Here is an 18,844-nt window from a genome sequence, read left to right on the forward strand (position 1 = left end):
GTCCGGGCTTACTGTGTCTCCGGGAAAAAGACAACTAAACTCCTGTCCGGGAGCTGCAGCATTTCTTTTTAGAACGATGGCTTTCCCTGTCACCTTTTCCCCTCCCCAAGCTACTTCTATCCTGCTTCGGTTCTAGGGCGCTCAGACCAACCTCCAGTTTCCACACATGCTGCTCCCTCCTAACCACAAGCTCCAGATTCCTTGCCATGGGTGATGGGTCCAGGGCAGACTTCTAGGTTCTTGTGTGTGACAGAGACATGGCACGTGACGGGAAGGGGTGAAAGCAGCAAGGTTTAATGAAGTTTAATTAGGCAATGGAATGACCGGCGTGAATGGCTAGCACCATCAGAAAGCAAAATGACAGGAGAGCTGGATGCTTTGTTTTTAAGAATTTAAATTTCTGGTCGGATCTTTCAGGAACAGAGTGATTGACAGGTGTGTCTACTGCGCATGCCCATTTCCATGATTTGCATATGGACATTGAGATGCAACTCATTTGCATGAACCTTTAAGGAGCTCCAAGTGAAGACAGGTTACCGTGGGTCATGCAGGTGGCTGTGCGAATATGCATCTTACCTTTACCTCTGCAAAGTGACATAGGAGATATGTAACTCCCAACCTGCCAGATGTCAGAGTGTGGAGTTGGTGTCCCCCAAATATTGAAGCATGAATTCCAAGGGATAACGGAGGTTAGCAGCAGGAAAAGGTTATTAAGAAACAGTTCCTGAGAGACAGGATGGGTCCTGAATGTGGGTTGCTGGGGGGCCCCTTGGTCCGGGGTGATGTATAGAGCCACGTCACAATGTGGGTACACTGTGGGGAGACCTACCATGAACCTGTAGGGTGACAAGCATCACCACCTAGCTGCTGTGCACCCAGTAGGGAGCAGAGTCAGCTCAAGGATTTGTGCAAAGAACAAAGGCACTGGGGAAGGGAAGGGTCCAGGTGCACTGCTCACCCACCTGGGTGGCTCCTGCCCGGGACTTCCTGGACGAGGCAGTGCTAGTGACCGTGCGCTCTCAGGTTACTCCTCCCATGGGGAGGTGGGCGGGCCTGGCCACTGCATCTCCATCTTGAGGCCTGGCCTTTTTCAGATACACCGCCAGCCACAGGGCTGGTGTCTTTATTTTCATCTTAACTTCCTGGAGAGCCCAGTCCTCTCTGACTGTGTATGACTCTCTATCTGACTTAGCTGCCCGTCATATGAGGACAAAGGTCAGGGGGTCAGCCCTGCGGTGTGGCCCCGGGTGAGTGGACAGTAGTTGTCCGTAACCCTAATTGTGCTACCCGTAATGTCAAACGGAGAAGTGGAAGAGCAGGGGTCACGGATGCGTGAAGAGTGGCTATGATTGAACCCCACCAGCAGAGCAGACCGCAGGCAGGCAGTTGTGATCCAGAAAGTTCTTCACTCAGGCCTTGGCTGCTGGCTTTCGGACTGCCCGGGCCCCTCCCAGGCCCTCCACGCACCTCCACTTGACGTCCTCTGCTCCACCTCCAACCCCTGGCCTCTCTTGTCTTCTTGCATGTTTGACTCTGGTTTTATGCTTTTAAAAAGCTATTCCTCATCTTCCACGTCCTCTTTCCTTTAGCATCATCATAATGTCTCCCAGTCCTTATTTAAAATGCAGCTCTAGTGTGTCTTCAGCATTTTAGGAGCACCGTGACATGGCGCTTCCCAAATGCACAAGAACACACAGATCATCCCGTGCACTTCTGCACAAGCCCTGATCTTCTGTATGGCGCATTCTTTCCCTTGGAGCAGCCAGCTTATACGTCCGTGGCCTCTCTAGCCCGAGCACATCTTCTGCCTATTCCAGCACTTACTATAAAGAATGACCAGGGCTTTTTCTCTGTGGTTTCCTACTGATTCCTGGAGACCCACTGAGAATAACAAACCTGTCTTTCCCTGCAAATGTTCTGGCTATCTATCCTAACACCCAGCAGTACACAGCAAGCAGTCAGACAATGGGATGCTGAGAAATAAATGTGTCTGCTTTTAGAAACATTGTGGCCATCTTTTATAAAGTATACAGTCATCAAGTAAAACAGTTTCTAGTTACACAAAATGGACTGTTGCAGTGAATGTATCTGACAGGCTCAGAAAATACCAAGGGCTGTGGGGAGGAAACCTCGGGGGAAAAAGAAGAATTATTGATCACACTGGGAAAAAGATTTGGAAATACAACAGCAGTGATAGTATGACCTTGTAAATGTGATTATTACCACCGAATTATATGCTTAAAATGGTTACAGTGTTAAGTTTAATTTTATGTATATCTTAGCACAGAAAAATTAAATAATGGACTATTTACAAACAAAAAGCATTGAAATAGTCACGGCAAGTAAATGTACGTTATATAAAAGGAAATGCTTGTTTGCTAAATAAAGAATTAAAAGGAAGCTCAGTAACTAATCTTAGTAATAAATATGGCTAGAGAAATACTCCTATTCACCATTTATTTTCATTTCCGACAAATATTACTGCAACAAAAACACCATTAAATAATGCGATGAATTTTAAAAAGCAGTCACTACATCACCGAAGGATTAAAAGAAAGCAAGCCATGTAAATAAAACACCTGCGAGGCCAAATCCTGGGTGCGTCCCAGGAAAACGCACTGCACTGCCACCTGCACAACGGTTAGCTCCCTGGGACAGCAGGGCCCGTACTCGGAGCAGACGGCCCATCTTCGTTCATGTTTGCCAAGTCGAACCCTCTAGTCTGCAGTGTGGGCTGTGGGCCCTGATTCGTGCCCCAGGTCTACCTGACATTCTGTGACCCATGTAAAAGGTTCTAGTCTTGCCAATCCATACTTCTTTGATGGAACAAATGAAAGGAAAAATGTTTGATATCATTGTTCCTTTTTGGTAAACGCCAAGATCAACGGCTCAGGGCCTGTGGTGACCTCATGGGGGCTCCTTCCTGTTAACATAGAGCTCTGAGTAAGCTTATGCTGGGGAAGTGGTTTATCTACATAGAACAGACAGATTTGCAAAATAACTTTGTACCCACAGTTTCTGTCTCTGTGTTTCTGTTTCTGTTTTGCTTTAAGTTTATATCAGCATACTTCATAATGTATGCTGTATCATTCCACTCAGCATTCCAAGCTGTGGTTCAGAAGTTTTTGAGGAAATTCTGGTCTATACTGAGAGCACTGTTACTGTTCGTGAACCTCACGTATTTCCTGAGCAAACACGGATAAAACTGAGACGGGTCCGTTGTCTCGGGAGGTCGGTCTTACGGGTTTGATTTCCTGTGCGGATTATCTTCTAACCTGTTTTTCTCTCTTTGTTTCTCCTCTGCCTGCCGACTTGGATGTAGCAGACCATTTGGGGATTGAATTCATGGGTAAGATAAATATCTTTCTCCTCAAACATCCTGCAAAATTCAAGGTTTTGAATGCACATGTTGTTCTCTGTCCCCCTCTCATTATAACTGAAATGCCTCACTATCAGATGCTATTCGTAGTAAAAACAATGTTTTCGCCTATTTTCACTGAGTCTTGACTGAAGATGAAAACTTACTTGGAAAGCAATTTGATGCTAAGGGCCTCTACAACTCCACGGAAGTTGGCTTTGGCTCCCGGTTTTGATTGTTTGCACTAACTCTTAATTTTCTTATCTGAAAAAGAGGGAGATTAATATTTTCTACTTTGCTGCACTTATAAATTGCTTAGTACAATGTCTACAACCTGGAGAACATCTAAAAATGAGAGAAAACAGTGGTTTTTAAATGCTGGTTTTTGGTTTTTCCTACTGTAATTCCTCATTTTTTTCATGACGGCTACTTTGGAGACATTGGGATATTGATCTTAATTTGGCGTGTAGGATTGTAAGCATTACTATTTAAAAATTTTTAGTATTTTTTTTTAAAGAAGCTGCGGTGGGTACCACATTTTTAAAGCACTAGAATACTTCTGCAGTACTACTTTCTATTTTAAAAGAAAATTGCAACTGGGTATTAGCTCAGTGGTGTAAGTGCCTGCCTGGCAAGCGTGAGGTCACGAGTTTGATCCCCAGTACAAAAAAAAGGAAACTGCATTAAAATTAGAGGTAAGGTGACTCTTCATGATAAACTAAGAAACATGAGAGGATTTCTTAAAGTTCAGTATTTGTTGCAGCTCAGACGTGAAGCCACTGTCAGGAGTGAGAGCGTGAGGGGTCAAAAGATCACAGTTCGAATCCAGGTTGCTCAGCTCTGCTCCTGGGCCTGTGCGGATTTCATTTTTCCTCTGATCTGACACTGGTCTGAGTGCTTGCTTCGTCGGTGTATGTGCTCACGGTGGTAATGCTTACATTTTTACCTGGATTCATTTAATCTATGCACGCACTCAGTGAATATTTATCCAGTCACTATACGCAAAGAAAAATGCAACATTTTAGAAGTTAATTAGTAAAATTAGGCAAATAAACTTTAAAGGTTTAGGTTTGCTGAGCTTAGAGAGAAAAAATCAAGTACTAGAACTTACATAAAATTGGAAATGTCTTGAGCTCTTTTCCAGGCCAGGGGTGTTAGCTTGACTATCATGATGGTCAAAATGTAAAGAGAGATGCAAGATACTTAGGAGGAAAAACTGGGCAGTATTTGAAAACAATTGATGTAGAATCTGTAAGGGAAAATGGTCATGTTATCGCTCATTTAAATAAGAGGTGAACTAATACCTGAAAATAGAATATTGATTAAAGAACACTTTGGGGGACGTTTATTAGATTAGGTGTGGAAATGTGAGTCTGGGGTGCCAGTGACGTGCTTGAGAACAGAGGTCAAGGTGGATTTTGTATTCTGGACATCTAGAGGGTTAATAAGAGGACAACAACTGTATTTTTACCCTGGATTGTCTTCTTTGTTGTATGTTTTTTGGACTGTGTTGTCTAGCTATTACATCACTGAAAAGGCAGACAACTCAGTTCCTGAAGTTTTGCTAGGTGATTAAAACCCAGTACAGTGAAATGCAGGGTAGCATTCAAGTGGAACACCATGAAATGTAAACCAGATGTGGAAGAAAGGATAAAGCCAATTAATAGCCATGAAAATTTTCCAACAAGTTGGTGCCACTTGTGAAGATTGTAGTCCTACGGCAGCTCGGGTGAGAACGATGGAGTTACAGGGTCTGATAGTTTTCAGACTGTCACACTGCTTGTGGCAGTGTGTGACAAAGTTGACCTGGAGAAGTAAGCCATTTGTAGCTGGAGACGGAGGAGTTGCCAGGACCTAATTTTGCACAGGGTGTCTCAGCAGGGGCTGCAGTTACTCATGCTGGTACTAGGGCAGGGAAGTACTTATATGTTAACGTCTCTGATAAAGTAAATAGACTATATCGGCAGCTAATAGATGTCGATAAAGGCTTTCTTACGTATCCATAATGATAAAACCCTTTACATCAAGAAATAGAATCCTAGGAATGACTCAAACTCAGTAGCAATTTATTTGTTGCTACTGGTTTTCCCTGTGTTCATACACACTTCTGGTCAGCAAATAACTACCCAACTAATAAATCAAGGGTCTAGGCTTTATTTTTTTTCCTCTTATGGCTTTCACGTCATCTAGCAAGCCTCATCAGCTGCCTCTGGTCAGCAAAATGGGTAACATGAACATAGCAACTACATCCTCACTCTTGGATAGATTTGATCTGAAAGGTTTCCTGCCATGATTGTTAACATTCTTTTAGGATGATTTAAATCACAGAACCGCACCTTACAGGAAGAGAGGCTGAGCCATGAGAGCTTAGTAGCTCTGGGAGAAAGGAGGAGATGGGTTTTTAGTAACCTCTAGCTCCGTAATAATAGCATCAGCTTGAAAACAGCAGCATTTTTCATAAGAGACAAGAAAAAGAATTCTTTAGGAACCAGGAGGACAGGTCCCAACTTGGAGGGTAAAAGAAAGTTTTAAAAGATTTGCAGGAGAACTGGACTTTTCAGGAAAGATTCAGGTCTCAGTTACGACAGAAGGAAGAAAGAAACAAGGAAGAGATTGAAAATGCAGAGGAGGTGTTGGTGGACTTGGACGAGCAGTGTCAGGTGGACAAGCAGAGTTTAGCTGGTGGAGGAGGAGAAGAAAGCTAAGTCGTGGGCCACCAACTACAGAAAACCGTGTCTCAGTGTGAGCAGTGGAGTACAGTGTTTGAGCATCACAAGGGATCTGCACTTTCCTCATCCACTCCTGAGGGCAGGGCAGCATGGCAGAGTATGGACATCTGTGGTCATTTTAAGGAAACAGCGCTCAACCTCAGGGCCGGGCCGGTGCCCTGCTGGGCGGAGGTGGTTGCAAGCTCGGGGAAGGCTGGTACATGTGCTGCTCAGCATAATGTCCACAGACACAGGGGCAGCACGGAGCTGATGGTGGGGCTCGGAAGACCGGATCCTACAGGCAGAGCGGCTGCAGGTATAGCAAAGGAACATTTCCACGTGAAGGTTAATCACAGCTCTTTAAGAAACACACCTGCTGCCGTCTTAGCGTGAGTCTGTCCTGTGGCCCTGATGACTTACAGGACCACCCACCTAAGGATGTGTTAAGGGGTCTGCGCTCAAGCTCACTTTAAGGAACGTGATTACTGGTGCAGAAAAAATTAGGTTACTGTGTAGTTCATCTGTATGGATTTCAAGGTATAATGAGGCCACAGACGTGAAAAGTTAATCCTACGTGTAAAGCCTTCCAGTGCTGGAGTGGAAGAGCTCTCCACAGGTGCTATTTGACTCCAGTGGTAGACCCTGCCTTGAAGGGAAGGGGTGGGAACCACAAACCAGAGTTAGGAACATGCATAGTATGCGTATAAATAATGGCAACCAACAAAGGGTTGTTTAAGGGACGGATTTACAGCATTAATGATTATACTCCTTCTGCTCACCTTACTGGTTCACTCCTCTGGGGTGAACTGTCTGTAAACTTTTGTCACCTTGGGAACAAAGACTTCAGTTGGTGATGGGGGAATCCATATCAGTAAAATTTTTTCATCAAAGAACACTCTAACCACACACACGCACAGCCATGTTGACATTGCCCGCAAGAGTGGTACATTTGTTATAACTTATAAATTCTTTCTTCCCCGAATCTTCTCTTCAATATCTAAAGTGTATCTAAGTGTCTAAAGTGAGATGACCACACCTGCACCATCCAGGTTATGTCCTATGTTATCTTCTAGGAGTGCTTTAGCTTTGAACATCTCATTTAGGACTACACAGTATCCTGAGTTCATTTTGGTGAAGGAGGGAAGGTCTGCCTCTGAATTCATTGTGTTGCAGATGAATATACAGTTGTTCTAGCCACTGTTGTTGGTTAGACTTTTTTTCCCTTTTCAAATGACTTTGCACCTTTGTCAAAGATCAGTTGGACCGTATTTATGTGCATTGGTTTCTGGGATCTCTGTTCTGTTCCATTGATTCATTTGTCTGTTTTACCAATAGCTGGTTTTTCTTGATTTCTGTAGATTATAGTAAGTCCTGAAGTTAGATTGTGTCATTTTTCAACTTTGTTCTGTCCTTCAATATCATACTGACTGCACGGGATCTTTCACTATATTATTTAAAATCAGTTTAACAGGATCAGCAAATGGACTTGCATACTTTTACTGGGACTACAATGAATCTGTGGATAAAGTTGGGAAGAACTGAGTTCCTGATAATATCAAGCCTTTTATCTCTATGCTAATGTCTTCTGCATAAAGTTTTCTTTCCTTCCAATCTGTATGTCATTGATTCCCTTTATTTTTTGTCTTATTTAAGTACATAATACTTCCAGTATGGTGTTGCTCAGTGATAAGAAAGGCGGCCTTCACTTGCACCTGATCTTACTGAGAAAGCTTCAGGTTTTCCTCCCTATGACATTAGACGTGATGCTTAGAAAACTTTCTGTATCAAGTTCAGGAAGTCCTCCTCCGGTCCTAGGTTAGGGTGAATTTTTCTTTTCCTTTCCTTTGTTAAATCACGAATGAGTTGGATTTTGTCAAGTAGTCTTTCTGAACCCCTTGATAGAATTGCTATCGTTTAGTTCCAGGATGCCCCTCCATCTCGTGTGTGCTGGCAGGTGGGGCTTCCAGAATGTGACTGGACGCAGGAAGGGGCCTAGGGCCATCAGTGGATTCTTCCTCTGATGAGGTCAGCAGCTGCGGGTGCCCTGGGGAGGAGAGGCCTGGTTAGAGGCAGGAAACTGAGGTTCCCCCTGCAAGTTGTCTCCCGTCCTGGCTTTTGCCTTCATTTCTCTTTCTCTCTCTCTCCCCTTCTCTGTTTCCTCACTGCCATGACAGAGGCAGCTTTGGAAACCTCCCTGTGCCCTGTGCCCACAGTTCTGCCTTGGAGCCAGGCAACCGCGGGCCACACTAACCAAAGCCAAAATAACCGTCATCTCCTGTACGTCACAGGTGTAGGTATCTTGTCCCAGCAATGCGAAAGCAGTCAAGACAGCGATCATGGCATTATTTTAGGCTTCTGGTGTGAAGGAGTACAGTAATATATTGTCAGTTGTTAAACCAGCCTTGCATACCTGCTATAAATCTTGTGCGATAATATACTCTAGTTCTATTTTAACAAGTTCCAGAATACCTTTCTCCTTGGATTTCTTCATGTGTGTCTCCTTATTGATTAGACTAAAGAGCTAAATGCTTCATACAGTTTAACAAATTTCTGTTTTACTTCAGCAAAGTCTTAAACCGTATGCTTCAAAAATTGTTGACTAAAGATTTAGTCAACAATTATCTCATTGGCTAATTCCATGTATATGAAATACATCATCCTCTTCTCTTAAAGTCTGAAGGTTCCAAGACTAAAGAGAATTAAGGTAAACACAGCAAGTGAGACTTTGAATGCTTTTAAAATTTTGTAGACAAGGTACAATAATCAAAAGGATAGAAGAACAACTATATTCATTTGGAAAATTTGAGGACTGCTTACGACAGAGGAGACATTTAAATTGAGCAAAATAGACAAGCCATGTGAAGATGTCCTACTGCAAATTCATACCGGCTCCATATTGCTTCCACAATAGGAGGAGTGTTCCTGTTACCTGGATCTATGATCTCTCCAGGGGCCTCGCTTTAGGAATGGAGCGAGGGTGTCAAAAATCAGCCCAAGGCTTTTTTGAGTTGGTTTATTAACTTTAAGGAATATCCCATCAAGTAAGGCACACCAAGCCTAATGTCTATAAAACTGCCATCATTTGGAAGGATTTCTCCTAATTATGAATTTTATTTAATGATGCTTCTGGGGCTGATACGCTGGAAATTTTAACAAACAAATACCAACTCAAAATAAAATGCCAGTGAAATAATAAATTTTGCTGTCATAATTAGGGCAAGGATTTGGAGATGCATACCAGGCAGGGAATTGTGTTTGAAAAGAATTGAAAGGTTGATCATTAAATCAATATTTCTTAAATTCGTGATTTAACCCTTTTGTATTCATTCATGCATGAAAGGAAATAGAGGTTTTTAGAGTCAGACATTCTAACGCTTTTCAAAATGAGGCTACACTAAAGATGAATTAAGTTAAGGTCTTTGTAAGCTTAGGTGTTTATTGGTAAAAGCCCAGCCAATCATCCGGAGGAGGCTGTTGGCCAGAGGGCGTGTGAGGGTGGCCCTGGGACATGGTGCGTCTGCTGAGCGCCTCTCACTCAGAAGCATGGGCTGCTGTTCAGTGCTGGGTCATGGAGCAAACCTGTGCCTTCCGCAGGAGCTCTTTGTTGGGCAGCTATTTTTCTTACAGTACGCTCTGATGCATTCAATGTTCTGTGCATCAAATATGTTTACAAGAAAGCAGGCTGGCATTTAAAAACTTAGTATCAACCCAGAGGGGGAGTGGAAGATTGTGTGAGGACGTTTTCACGCAGCCTGCCTTGGTTCTCATGAGGAAAGGCTGTCAATTAAATGTCGGATTTGTAATTTGACATTGTCTGTAGGGTAATGTAATGTGTTTATTCCATCTGGTGTGATTTTTATTAAGCAATCGACAGAATGATAGAACTCAGGAAAATCAGATTTTACATTAAAATAATAAAAATTTATCTAAGAATACTGCTATATTTTTAAAGTTAAAAACACAAAAGCAGAATGTTGAGGTTTCTATTAGGCAAGACCTAGGAGTAGAATACCTTCAAAGTGTCTGGTTAGAGTATGTTCAGAGGTTCAGGAGTGATAAAGTTATTATTTCTTCTTCACTGTATAGTAAGTATCCTTCTGTAGCTAATGGAAAAGAAATAGCTGTAGTATGTTTTAGTGGTCTCTGGAAATAATCTGAGAAGTGACCAGTTTTAGATGAGACTACCTGGGGATGTTTCTTTCACACCACCCTGTGTGTTACAAACGATTGTGCTTTATATTTCAGTCTGGCCACTTCACGGATCAGTAAGTGAATTCACCTGTCTGCTCTAATACGTGATTTGGGGTTAGGAAGATGAATGTGAAGCTCTTTTTCTCCTAAGCTGAAATCTCAGAACTTGATTTATTTGGGAAAATGATTTTCATTCATTTGAGTATATCATTCTTTCCTATAAAATTTAGGAGTGAATGTTTTGCATGTGTGTTTTTGGGGAGGCGGAAACAAATGGTATTAGGCTAGCTGTGCATAGGTGCCTTTGCAGAGTCAAGCTACAAGAGGAATCGGGTATCAGATAAGTGTCAAACAACTGAGTACTTACCATTTTCCAAAAAAAAGGACATGATCTAGTGAAGTCCTAAAAAACACATACAAGAACTATTTATATCCCAGTGTTGTAAATGACAAGACAGAGGTATATTTTGCAGAAATGTCTTGTCCAGACGGCAAGAACACAGAAAATAAAGGTGTCTAACCCTAAATCTGGGTCCCTCCCAGGTCCTTAGAGTGCTAGCTGCACCTCCCAGGGGCTTCGTGGTGATCAGAAGTTGTATTCTGGCAGTGTTTCAGGTGACACTGCAGCTGTGTACGAGTTTCAATTCAGAAGCTAGTGCTACCGCCGAGGGGCAGAAAGGCTTGCCCTGGCTGCCAGCACCTCTGTGGGGTAACCCAGAAGTGTTCGTTTCTTGTGGGCACTGACTCTGTTGAGAGATTTGGAAAAGCAGTGGAGAGCTGATGTAGCTCACTGTTTCACTGGCAGAGGAGAGGGTTGTATCAGACCCTCAGTGTCCAAAGCAACTCAACAGTGATCTTTTTGATGAATACCACAGACAAGAGATAATCTTTCTAAAATATACAAATGTTTCATCACTACAAAGGAAAAGTGGGCATTTGGATAACACATTTGTAGACAAAATTCCAGTGTCAGTTAATGCATTTTCTTCATTAGACCTTGAGGAATATATTTGATTGGAATTACTAGAAAAAGCAACATTGTTCAATGAAAGCTAACACAGAACAAAGGCATCACTGCTAAAATACTATGAAACTTTGCATGTTGCTGCCAAACAACCGGATTGGGAATTTCTGTTAGTCAGTGTGTGAACATTGGTGAAATCTCAGACAGCTCTCATGATTTTCCTATGTGGCCCAGTGGAACAGATCACTGTCAGTTTAGTGACGGGTGGATTTGGGGCAATGAATTCCATCTGAAGGATCAGGATCAGCCATGTCTGGAATTTCTACTCGCTTCTAGGGCAGAATTGTTAGTAATGGTATAAATAAGATGATGGATTACACGCTCATCAACTCATTGAACATTTTGTAAAGAGGAATTAATTCCTTTATCAGATAGAATTAAGATCTAACAAAGGACTGGATCTGGGGATTATCAAATCAAATATAAATTAAAAGGAGATCTTACTATCAAGTAGCTTACATATATACACCAGATATTTAAAATTTCCAAGATTTGATAGCAGATTCCAAAAATCTGGAATGTGTTGAGAAAAGGATAAGAGCACAGTGATGTTCAGATATTTGTAAGGAAGTAATTCTCTGAGGGGTCTAAGGAGAGGTGAAGGAGAGAGAGAGGGAGGGAGGGTTTGCTTCATTCTCCCGTGAGGGCTCCCTCTCTGTTGATTCAGGAGCAAGGCTGAGTGATAAAATAAGAGGATCCCGGTTCTTCTCAGTGGGCAGAAAATCTGTTTGGTGCCCTCACAAGGGTTCAGCCACTGGAAATGTGGGGAGCCCCCTGAGAAGTGGGGTCTCGTGCCAAGTCAGAGCTACGCTAACTTAAGTAGGCAGACATGGAGAAGTCTACAGCTCAGTGCTTGGATACACTCGTACACCAGTGTGTGCAGCTCAGGGAGAAGGACTTTTGTTGATGTTTTGCTCTATAAAATAACAGAGAGCTGTTCCTCAGGGCACTGAGGATGCTAATACACAGGGCTCTGACTTTCTAGCCCTCTCCTTGGGATTTGGCGTTAGCGTCACCATGAGATTGGGAAAATCAGCCATCTGCATTCAGGGGCGGCCACACTGTGAGCTGGGTGTGGTATTTTCTTGGGGCACTGGGCAGTGGTGGCACCCACAGTGCACCGACCTGTAAGTCACCTAGAGGCCTGAGACTGATGCTCCCAGGGGCTGAGCAGCGAGCGGGGATGTTCCGCGAGGCGGGTATTTTGAATGTGTTTTCAGCATTCAGTATTCCCACTGAACAGGAGGTTTGGCAGGAGGAGACCCAGTGTCAGCAAGGGCCAGCTGCACGTTTTCCACGTATGCACACATGTAGAGCCTGAGTTCACAATCCGTTGGGAGCACTGTGTTCACGGCTCTGCTGCCGTGTTTCACGTTTCATAGACCTAGAGGTTAGATAAACCCCGGGAAGAATGGACATGGAAGGAAGATGGTCAGAAAACTGGGGTCATTTTTATGTGAAAAAATTCGCAAATATTCCTGTAGTTTGAAGATGCAGAAAGGAAATTAGAGGGAAAGGGGGGAAGAAGAACGAAGATAAATAAAGGATGGGAAAGGGCAGGAGCTTGGGGAGATGGCGGGAAGTCAGGTAACAGGACACACGTCACACAGGAAGGGAACGGAACGGTAGTCGCCGTGGTAGGTCAGGAGGTCACAGCTGAATACAGGCAGCCTGGCCGCCTTTTGGAGGAAGTGTGATTGCATCCTGCTGAGGCTGCAGGTGGGGAATTTGTGCCTCACAGGGCAGGATTCCCTGAAGCCCTTTGTTCTGACAGGGCTGTGTAGAGTTTGCCTGGTAGACACTGTGTGTGGAAACTGCCACACCACGTGTTGGCTATTGGAGCAAAACGGTGATCACCGGGCAGACAGATTTCACGTGATGGTGTCAGATACAGGGGCGGGGAGGAGGCCAGGGGAGGACGCCTCGGGGGAGCAGCAGGGTGGGGTGCAGGGCCAAGAAGAGCCCCAGGGTGGACCTTAACTGTCTTTGAGGGGAGGGTAGAATTTCTGCAGGGTTAGGGGGGAACGTCCTCGCAAAGACACTGTAATAGGAAACCCCGGGATGTGACAGTGTGTTTAGAAACACTGTTAGCAAACGTCTGTTAGCAAAAGATATCTCATTGTCATTTAATTTGAATTACACATGACTTTTCATTTAATATAAGGACAACTGTGTCTTCTTCTTGCCTAACATTTTCTCGTGGCTTTAGAATGAAGTCAGCTGCAGAAGCCGCCACACTGTGTCACCCCTGTTGAACTCTGCCCCCCTCCCAGAATGCTCTCTGCTATCCAGCTTTCTTCTTGTTCCGGTACCTACTTCAGGGCCTTTGCACTGGCTCTTCCTTAAGGACCACCATATCTGCATACGGGTGCTTCCTTTGCATCTTAGTGAATGAACTGAGACACACTTCCTGAGATACTTTACCTGTCTAACTTGCGTTAGCCTCCTTTGTGTGTTCCATTGCCTTTATTATTGTCTGATTTATTGTTCATTTCTTATCAGTTTCCTCACTAAGAAATAACCTCTTTGGTAAGAGAATATCAGGCTTGGCATGGATGAGGAAATCAGGTTAACTTTCCTCACCGAGGGAGGATACCTGGACGCTCCATTCTGTCTTCACAGTAGGCTCTCATCTGTTTCAAGTTCTAGATGAGTCTTGAAGAAGAGAGTCCTCTTTTAGAAGCATGCTGAATGCAGATTAGGTCTTTTCCAAATTTCAGTGTCGGCGTTCCTTTGGCTGGTGAGGCTGGCACACACTCACGTGTTACAGGAAAGAGCAGAGTCCAGGGTGCTGCTGTGCGGCACGTGATTTCAGAGGAGTCATCTCAGGTCGCAGTTCAGACTCCTCAGGAGCCTCCAGTGTGTGATGCAGAAAATGCCTATCATCTGGATGTGCAGACTGCGGCCTGGGGACTGGATCCCGTGTTCATCCCATCTCCTGCGGAGCCCAGATTTGGTGTCCAAGAGCTCTCCCTGTGTTTGGAGCATTAGTAAGGCTGCTGTTAATGAGAAAGGGGGTGTCTGGCTCCAGGGGGAGGAAACCTACTGGAAATCCTGTGGGTGACAGGTTTTCATTTTACACATGGTAAAACAAGGTGAATGGAAGTGAAAACAACATGCCTGATTGATCGATAGTTGAATTACAGTTTCTATGAGAATGTCTGCAAAGCCCAGGTTCTTCCCATGCTCCTCCCCTCCACCTAACAGAAGGGAGTTTGTTTTATCCTGGTAAAGTGATGTTCCCTCGCCTTGGTCTGTGCTCAACTCCAGATAGATCGGGCAGGACAGGGATGCACTCAATCAGTGCCTCAGCTGTAGAAGCTGCATTGTGGACAAAGAGCCCCACAATGTATGGATTTGTGGATATTGCTGGATTCAGAAATAAAGATGCAGGATACCTTCAATTTTCAATAGGCACAAAAATTGTTTAGGAAAGGTGTATTTTGTATATGGTGGCATGGAGCACAACTTGAGCTCCTCCAATTCAGATGAACTCAGTACTGAGTCTGTTATCTTGTCACCCTCACTGTGGGACTGAGCTCAGTAGGTAGCAATGACCTGGTTCCACCTCCTACACCATCCTGGAGAAGCTGAGTTAGCAGGAGGAGGAGGAGGAGGAGCAGGAGCACCCCCACTTAGCCAAGAGATGAGCAGAATTAACGAGAAGAGAGCCAAAGGTATCAGAACGGGAGTGTGCCGTGTCTCAGAGGGGACTGTGCTTGCTGCTTGATGAGGATCAGGCAAAAATGATACTCAGCAGCTCCCGAATTAGCTCTTTAAAAAGGCAGATGCCGCCTATGAGCTCATTGGCTCTGGGCACAGTGAGCTCCGCTGTCTGAACAGCGGATGACGTGATCTAAAGCCAAGCAGGAGCTCAGCACCTCGGACAGGGAGACGTTAGAAAACTAATGCAGCTCCTTCCCTTGGTTTATCAGCTTTTGAGGAAGGACGAGGCCCTGAGCTTACCTGGAGATGCGGCCCCAGGCTGTGTCACATAAGCAGGAACAGCTGTGCCTCTGTCTGTCTGCTGCTCACAGTCCCGTTACATTCGCTGCTAATTTCAGTCAGAAGGCTTTTGTGAGAATATGGCCCTTTTGCTCCTCTGAGAAAAAAAATAAGGTGTGCATTTTCTACAGCTGCCTGGTAGAATCGTAGAAGTGGATCTATGATTCTACTTTAAAAGACAAAAGATACAACACGGGATTCCAGCAGTGTGATAGAAACACACACCTGGGTGTGCGGCAGGTACCTCAGATCCTGACGGAGTCCCTGTCTGCCCAGCCTGACTGTGCAGCTAACGTTCACATGGAAACTGAATTTCTATCTCATTCCCCGACCATCAGTGTAAGTAGAATAAAGCAAAGCTAGTTTCCTATTGATAAAATGGGAGGAGCGTGTGTGCTCCTAAGCACCCCTGTTTATACTTTGAGACAAGTAGAAATGAATAATAAAGGTAGAAGCCTTTGCTGGATACTGGATAATTTTTCCTGACTTTTACTATTTTATTTTACTATTTTATTCCTTATTCATCTACTTTTAATCATGGGCCCTGCTTGCTTAGCATGCTTGTAAATCTTACATATTTCAGACTTCTGTAGCTCCCAGTCCAGCTGATAGTCACTGGTGCTATTATTAAAACAAAAGATGTGTATATTTTGACCACCTTATAGATGTCTTTTGTATAACAATATCTACATTCATAGGTCAGTTCAATGTCAGACTCCGCATTAAACCATGACGACTCGCTAATGTCCTGATTGTCCCAAACAACCTGACCACCGAAGATGATATTTCTTCAAAACCCTGACATCCAGTCTTCCCTGGGACTCTGCCCTGGAGAAGTTAGGCTGAGACATCCGACCCTCAGGCTTGGCCTGCACCTGGGTATATTTACATACTCTTCTCAGCCTGAGGCGACCATAACACAGCCAACCTCCAGCCACACTTTCCCTTCAAAGTGATGGGCCAAAGTCTTTGTAGGGATACAGAGGGATGCACTGAGGCAGGATAAAGAAATAAATATACACAAGAAGGAGGCAAGGAAAATTGTAATTTTAAAAATTGCACCCAAAACAAAACAAAACAAAACAACCCCAGTTTCAAGACATAGAAGCTACTCAAGCCTTTTTACCCTCCAAGAAACCATCCGCAGTAAACTCCCAGGAGCATTAGCAGCACTGCTGACACAGTGAATCGGGCTCTGGGCCTCTGCCCTTTACCTGTAGTCACTGTTTCTCCACTGACCTCCATCCTCAGAAGGCACACAGCATTTCCGAGTCTCAAACACGAGTGAACGGTGTCCATCAGAACCCAGCCAGCCTGAGGAGTCCCTGGCGCACAGGATTCAACCTCCTAGGTCAACTACCCTGAAGACACTGCCAAGAGCATGTAAATATACCCAGGTGCAGGCCATGCGATGCCTCTCTCTGCGTACGGAGCCTGCATACTCTGTTCTAATAGAGAATGTACTCTGTTGTCACTGAGTGCGTTAAAATGCTATCTAATTTTTATGCCTCTCACTGACAAGTCTTGAAAACCGTTTTTCTGTAAATAACTCAGCAAATCTCATACCTACTCCATGGGGGTAATGGAGCTGAGACCCCCCCACATGTTCTTTGAGGGCTAACTTTGGACCCCCCCTGGTGACATCTCTGTCTCTGTGTACTGTGTAACATAGGCTGGCTGTCTGCCTGTCTGTCCATCTAGATATGAGAACCAGTATTGATCTCTCAAGGGGCACTAGTGCAAAGACTGGCAATGTGGCATATCCTGTACGTGTTGCTTGTCTTCAGTCAGGCACTTTTCTATGTCTTTCTTCATTTTCTAATGAGTTAGACTGTATTTGTTTCTGGCTATGCAAGCCCTATTATCTAAGGAAATCTTATTTGCCCTCTGGTCTTTTTATCAGATTCCACCACGAAAGGTTTCAAACCACCAACAGTGTCAAACATCAAATCATTTTAAGCCCAATTGGACCCAATACCTCCTGACCTCATATCCTCTGTTTATGTCCTCTGTACTCACTCAGAATCATGTCCTCTCCTGCAACACACCATGATGCCTGTCACTTCTGCATGTGATAGGACTCTATGGCACTAAAGCTCAAAACATGTTCCTAGTGCAGCCCCATGTGTATATTTTGTCTTCTATGCATTTGCTAGATTACGGTGTTGGTTCATGTTTCTACTCACTGCTGTGAGCCACAGAGGCCTCTGTCCTCTCTCATTACAGCATTAATCTCATTATCTAGGTGAAGACCAAGTGAGGGTGACCTTTCTCATGCGTGTTTCCTTAGGCAACTCAAGGAGCTGTGCGGATCTGCAAACCAGCGAGACACCTGTCTGTCTCCCGCATGCAGCGCCCTCCTTGCAGTGTTGAATGGGTAAAGCCACTGCCTTTAACACTCTTGTCCCAAAGGGAATGGCAGAGGGGAATGAGAGGGAAAAAAGGGCACTGGTCCGCAGAACAGTGTCAGCCTAACAGGGTAAATACTGCAACTTCTTGGTTAGGTCTCAGAAGCAAGCCAGGCAACTTTTGCTGTTTTACTTGTTGGAAATGAGTCTCTAGGCGTAGCTCACACTTAAGAGGATCGTTCACAAGGGAGCCCGCTTTGAGGGGAGCCTCTTCTACACTATTCTCTCCTCACTTTCTTTCCCAGAATCTTTTTCTGTTCCATGTAGGAATTCCGTTACTGCACAGCTCAGTGTCACTGCCGTTACGTGTTACCTCCTCAGCACTGCTCACTAGAGGTGGGAATCCTTATCACCAACAAAGCGGGCTACAAGGCAAAGCTCAGCTCAGATCTCTGACAAACTAATGATCCTAGACTCTGGGTGGCTGAACACGAGTGGGTAACACTGAGTTGTTCACATGCATAACGGAGACTTGATGTTTATTTTACAGCAGTGTCACTGGGGTAAGGTAATACAATACATTTGAAAGAAGATAAACATACTCTCACCCTGAAGGCAATTATAATTTTATGATGATGCAGAATTGTTTACAATGTAAAGTCTACATGTAGTTGGAAGATAAGTTGATCCATGTGAATATAGTATATAAGAAGACACACATTTCTTATTCAAAAAGCAAAGCCCTTGAGCATTGTGTGGCTATAAAAAGCCTGCTTTTATTCCTATCAAGCCTGTATTTATATATATTTCTGAAATAGCTGGCCAGTTAATGTCTTTTTCCTTGAACTGCATGTTGCCTTTTTATTAATCATCATGTAGGAAGAAGTCTCAGAGCCCCGCTGGATGAAATCATGTGTCTCAGGCGGTCAGTTCTTTACATGGGGTGGAAATCTGGTGACGTATATAGCACAGTAGCAGGAAGTCATGGATTCTGAGATTTATCTTAGCTCTTTTAAATGCAAGCATTGTGACTTTGGGTGCAAGAACTTCCCCCAGCCTTAGGTCTTGTTTCTGATGCAGGGCTATAGTATGTATCCCAGAAAGTCTCAGCATTCTTGAGGAGACTTTCTCCAGTCAGCTGTCTATGTTTCCTTAGTCCTTGCTGATAGTCTGCCTAGCCTTCAAGACAATCACTGCGGTCCTAAGTTCA

General features: G+C 44.1%; 1 protein-coding gene across 10 annotated transcripts in view; it reads left to right on the forward strand.

Moving 5' to 3' along the window:
- The window catches only part of Nrg3 (neuregulin 3), a 956,071-nt gene that overhangs the window by 848,406 nt on the left and 88,821 nt on the right, over positions 1-18,844 (forward strand). For 5 of the 10 annotated variants that reach the window (XM_063233699.1, XM_063233705.1, XM_063233702.1 and 2 more), the window contains exon 4: positions 3,323-3,349. The exons of 1 other annotated variant lie outside the window; for it this stretch is intronic. In XM_063233699.1, coding sequence (XP_063089769.1) covers positions 3,323-3,349 — 27 coding nt within the window. The remainder of the gene's footprint in view (positions 1-3,322; positions 3,350-18,844) is intronic. 4 more of the 10 variants (XM_063233701.1, XM_063233707.1, XM_063233703.1 and 1 more) reach the window with 1 other exon arrangement.

The sequence above is a fragment of the Cavia porcellus genome, unplaced genomic scaffold, assembly GCF_034190915.1.
Source record: "Cavia porcellus strain 051 isolate PalLab524CR breed Dunkin Hartley unplaced genomic scaffold, mCavPor4.1 scaffold_23, whole genome shotgun sequence".
Taxonomy (NCBI): Eukaryota; Metazoa; Chordata; class Mammalia; order Rodentia; family Caviidae; genus Cavia; species Cavia porcellus.